The 5881-nt window shown below is 34.2% G+C and overlaps 1 protein-coding gene across 1 annotated transcript; it reads left to right on the top strand.

Annotated features, from left to right (window-relative positions):
* The first annotated feature begins 4381 nt into the window (after nucleotides 1-4381).
* LOC142533433 (uncharacterized) lies at nucleotides 4382-5078 on the top strand. Its single transcript, XM_075640196.1, has one exon. It carries the CDS (start codon nucleotides 4433-4435, stop codon nucleotides 4886-4888), a length of 456 nt encoding a protein of 151 aa, XP_075496311.1. The 5' UTR covers nucleotides 4382-4432; the 3' UTR covers nucleotides 4889-5078.
* Nucleotides 5079-5881: the final 803 nt, after the last annotated feature.

The following is a 5881-nucleotide window of genomic DNA, read 5'->3' as shown; positions in this document are numbered from 1 at the left end:
CTAGCAATCATTTGCAGACGTTTAATCAATGATTCAGCCAATCCATTCTGTATATGTAAATGAGAAACAGGATGCTCAACAATGATTCCCATAGACATACAATAATCATTGAAAGTCTGGGAAGTAAATTCACCAGCATTATCAAGTCTAGTTTTCTTGATTGTATAATCGGGAAATTGATTCCTCAATTTTATTATTTGAGCAAGTAATCTTACAAATGCAAAATTTCGAGTTGACAATAAACATACATGTGACCATCTGCTGGAGGCATCAATCAATACTATAAAGTATCTGAATGGTCCACATGGTGGATGGATTGGTCCACAAATATCACCCTGAATACGTTCAAGAAACATTGGTGATTCAGTTTGGATTTTGGCTGGTGATGGTCTTATAATAAGTTTTCCAAGAGAACATGCTTTACATTGAAACTTATTATTCTGAAAGATCTTCTGGTCTTTCAACGGATGACCATGTGTATTTTCTATAATTCTTCGCATCATTGTTGAACCAGGATGTCCTAATCGATCATGCCAGTTGATCAGTGTTGAAGAATTATCAACTACCATGTTGGAATCAATAGGACTTATATATGTATAATGCAATCAGTAGGTAGCATTGGTAGTTTTTCAACTACATATTTCTTTCCTGATTTGTATGTGGTAAGACACATATATTTCTCATTTCCTTCATTCATTGTTTGAGTATCATACCCATGGGAATATATATCATTAAAACTCGACAAATTTCTTTTTGATTGTGGTGAATACAAAGCATCATTGATCAAAAATTTTGTACTATTAGGTAACAAAAATTGTGCTTTACCACATCCTTTAATCAAGTCTACATGACCTGATATTGTATTCACCATTGTTTTTGTTGGTTTTAGTTCCAAGAAATATCTTTTATCTCGGAGGATAGTGTGCATTGTACCACTATCAGGTATGCAAGCTTCAGCTTTGTTCGTAGCATTTTCCATATTTGAACTTCAAAAAAATATACAATGAAAAAAAATTATTGACAATACGTATCCAATAAATTGAAAAATACAACACATATCATACTTGTACAATGAAACATTATCATATGAGTACATGAAAAATAAATTATTTTACAATTATATTCTACCAATATATTGTTTATTTTCAGAAAAATCATTGAGAAAATCTCCAGCGTCAATATTTTTCATTTCTATTCCACCAGCATATTGATCATTTCCAGAGAAATCATTCAGGATATCTGCAGCATCAAAATGAGTTGAATCACACAAACGGTCACTGTGTTCAGTGAAGTTGGTCTCTTTTTCTTTCCCCTTTATCGATTCTTTATAAAGCTTGCAAAAGTGCTCGGGGGCTCGAAAAATACGAGACCAATGTCCTGGAGTGCCGCATCTAAAACAAGAACTTTCAAATCTTTTTGAGTGATTTTCATTTACACTCATGTTCTCATGATGCCTTTTTGGTGGGTGGTTCGTGACGCCCTTTTGAGATGAGTTATAATAATAATTATCTCGATTGTTTTCAAAACCACGGCCGCGACCACGACCACGACCACTTCCACGACCACGACCTCGACCAAAACCTTGTATCTGGATTTGATTTTGGTTTCTAGGTTTAAATTCATTTTTACTCACATCATTTACTTCTGGAAATGCTGTTGATCCAGTGGGTCAGGACTAATGATTTCTCATTAATAGCTCGTTGTTCTTTTCCGCCACAAGAAGACAGGCGATAAGTTCAGAATATCTCGCAAATCCACGCACTCTATATTGTTGTTGTAAAGTTATATTTGATGCGTGAAACGTGGAAAATGTTTTTTCATGCATTTCTGATTCCGTAACCTCATGTTCACAAAATTCTAATTACGAGATTATTCGATACATCGCCGAATTGTAATTACTAACTTTCTTCAAATCTTGGAATCTTAACATATTCCATTCATCACGGGCGGTCGGAAATATAACTTCCCTTATATGTTCGAATCTTTCTTTCAATCCTTTTGTAAGGCCCTGGCCCTGTCCTCGTACCCTACAATCACAGTTCCTGGACTCAGACCAGCTTGCACTTACTCATCGGACTTCTTCACGCCAGGAAAGTGGAGTTTATGCCTTCCCAGGATTCGACCCCTCAACCTCCTGGCATATAGGTATATTGGTTACAATCCTGGTAACCACAGGGCCACGGCCTTACACCTTTCCACAGAGCCATGTGATCTTTTTCGTTGAGATATTCACATTTTAAACCTTCATCGAGATGTCGACGCAAAAATATTATAGCTTTTGCTTTTTCTTGTGATGAAGATATACCATTTTCTTTAATGGTCTCGCTTAGACCCAATGACTCAAGATGCATTTCTACATCGAGAGTTCATGGCTTATAATTTTTTCCCGTGATGTCGAGCTTAACAAATTCGAGCTTTGTCAAATTTGACATTGTGGTACTAAAAAAAATTATGATACATTTTATTAGTTAATGAATATTGCAATACAAAGTAATGGATAAACAACAAGTACAAGCATTCGTAAAAATAAAGAAAACACACGAGGAGGATATTATCCAATAAATACAAGACTCGTTAGTATGATAACCAAAATAATTAAAAATAACCTTGAGAAAGCCATCTTTTTTTTTCTTCGAAAAATTTGATGAAGATTAATTTTTAGAGAAGAAGAGAAAGTTGGAGTGATTGAATGTGTTTGTGAGATCATATTTATAGGGAAAAAACTAGCCGTTTTGTTACCGTTTATGACCGTTGGTGTACAAAAAATAAATGTATGTATTTGTACAATTTTATGGTAATAATATGATGTATATAATATTAGTCATATTTAAATAATTATGTATATCATATCACATTATTATAATGAGGGGTTATAAGTTATTTTGTTTAAAAATCTTATAGGCTTTTATACTTGGCGTATCCTTTACCGGGAGTGTGGGATGTCGTCTTAACATCCTCCCAGGATTTATAACAAGTTTTTGAAAAAATTATTATTATTATTTCTAATTTTTATTATATAATAACTTTATATTATATATTAAATATATACACAATAAATAAATAACAGTAAAATAAATATTATTACTTTTTTTACCTTTTTCTTCTGTTTGGAGCTTGGAAAAGTATGGAGGACTTTTAGAGCTTTGTGCTGATAACGTGTTGTGAAAAGTAAAAATTTATGTTAAAAAGTAAAAATCTCAAACTCTCAAAATTATCAAACTACACACTTTATAATATTTTTCTCTCAACTCAATTGTAATTTTATTCACAAATGAGAGATCTATTTATAGAAAATCTTTACAAATAATCCAAAAATAAATTCATCATTACCTACATCATCACACACTAATTTTCAATATTTACAACTCTTATTTTCAACATTCAAATATTCAATACACACATTTTAAATATTATTTTTCAACAATATAATCCAAAGTTCACAAAGAATGGTCTATTTTTTGTTTTAAAATCGATGTGAGAAAATTGAAATATGGTCCCCAAATAAATATCTTCATGTTAAGGTTACCTCCAAAAAGGATATAGCTAGCTACATTTTTTATATACTATATGTGTTCATCAATAAATTGATATTCACCTATTGGACGTACAATTTAGATGTGATTCATCACATCTAATAGATGATATCATCTCATTAGTAGGCACAAAGATTGGCACGGTGTGTAAGAAGCATATCAAATATATATATATATACATATATATACACCGTGTAAGAAGCGCTAGCATATCAAATATATATATATATATATATATATAGACACACACATACATATATTATGAGATTTAAGTAGGTAAAGTTCGCTACAGTACCCGCTGCTCTAACTAATTGTCCACTATTTCCAAATGTGATTTATATGTTATGTATGGTCGTGTCTAAGAGCATATCGGTTGTATTAGATTCCTCTTTTTGATCAATCAAAATCGCTTCCCAAATTGTACAAGCTTCTCAAAAAACACGTTGCTTTTTGGATGTGGATGATAATATCTACGTAAGTGGATCTTATATGTAGCACAATGAATTACCACATGGGTGCATCTTTCATTCCGTCGGTCATATCGATTGGAAAAACAACATATGCCAGCTCAAAAATTTAAAAGTAAAACCATCTGATGCAACTTCAGCATAAATTTTCCTACTTTATTTATGGACATGTATAAAATATGATCAGATTTCGAAGTTTCTTCTAATCGTTCTTAATGTTTATATAATTTAAATATTTCATCAAAATCTATAAGACGATTGCTAAATTAAAATATTTTAAAATTTGATCAGATTGAGTCGAATTGAAAACAGACCAGCAGTGTGACTTTGGCGTGAGAATGCAATAATTAGTGCATTGCCTAACCTACCGCTATCGCCTGCTTGCGAATCACCACAACTGCCATCCACTTCTTGATTCCAACATACTAATAAATGCATTTTCACCTTCATTTCTTGTTCATATACTATGTTTCTCTTCCTCTTTTCATAACAAATTCAAATATGAAGATCGCATTTTTCTTGCTCGTTTCAGCCACCATCTCCCTCGCCATCCGCCCCGCCGCCAAGACAGGAGGCGACAACGATGACAACGGGATGGGGGGCATCTTCGGCCCGGGAGGCGGGTTCAACATACCTGGGTTCCCGCCCGGGTTTGCCGGCGGAGGCTACGGTGGCGGGTTCGGAGGACCCAAAGGAGGCTACGCAAAAGGTGGCGTGATAAGGCCGACTGTTGTGTGTAAAGACAAAGGGCCGTGTTACAAGAAGAAGTTGACGTGCCCGACAAAGTGTTTCACCTCGTACAGCCACGCCGGAAAGGGGTACGGCGGCGGAGGAGGTGGAGGTGGCTGCACTATTGATTGCAAGCATAACTGTGTAGCTTATTGCTGATCAGCTGATCAATGGATCGAGTGTTTTGTGTATCGTGTGTACTCGTTTCTACGTATAATAAATACACATACAGTATGTGAATTGTGATTCCACGGTAACACTGTTGCTTTGTCCTTTGCTTCTCTGAATGAACTTTATGTAGCAGCATTCAGATTAACATTTCTATGCTAATGGATTTATTTGAAGATTATTGCGCGGCTTGTTTTGCTTCTTGTTTTCCCATTTTTTAGGAGAAGACGAGGATCCAAGTTAGCAGTGAGCAAAAAGGTGTACTATGAAGGTTTAAGGTGAAGACATTGATTATGTTACAGTTGTGCATCATAAAAGTTGGCCTAACTTTCGACAATGATGTGATCATCCAAATTAATGTTGATGTAGGATTGTTGCATTATCGTCTTTGTAAAAAATGATGTCTAGGAGATATGCCACTCTAAGTGATCGATGTTGGAACTTAAATACATAAATGGGTCATGGTTCTAGGTAGTGGCCGTGCCAGGATATGACTGTACTCGAATTAGAATTTTAAATTTTAGAATCATTTAATATTTTAAATTGATCTACCAGAATTAATATAAAATTAATCCAAAATTTACATATAAATTTTTTAAAAAAATTTTGAGCCACCCGGCTAAAGCCCGGGTGTTAATTAACGTGGCTTCGCCACTGGTTCTAGCTAGGTCACCGATGAAGTCATTCTATACGATATCTCATCAATAATGTTAGAGAGTGTGAAAAAAATAAAAGGGCTCTTAAAGCAAATCATGTTGATCTGGAAATGTCAAAACCACACAAATCTACATGAATATCAATTATTATGGATTCAGACATATTTCCACTTCTTAATCAAGATTTCTTGATGATTTAACATGTGTTCTCGAGATTCGGATGATGATTTTCATGATTTTACAACATCGACGACTTTCACTTTACTATCAAAATTCGTGTTAACTCATCAAGGCGCTCGCTTAGATTGATGATATATTTTAAATCAAT

Source organism: Primulina tabacum, chromosome 2, assembly GCF_025594145.1.
Source record: "Primulina tabacum isolate GXHZ01 chromosome 2, ASM2559414v2, whole genome shotgun sequence".
In the NCBI taxonomy this organism is placed as follows: domain Eukaryota; kingdom Viridiplantae; phylum Streptophyta; class Magnoliopsida; order Lamiales; family Gesneriaceae; genus Primulina; species Primulina tabacum.
This window is presented reverse-complemented; position numbering and strand designations above follow the sequence as displayed.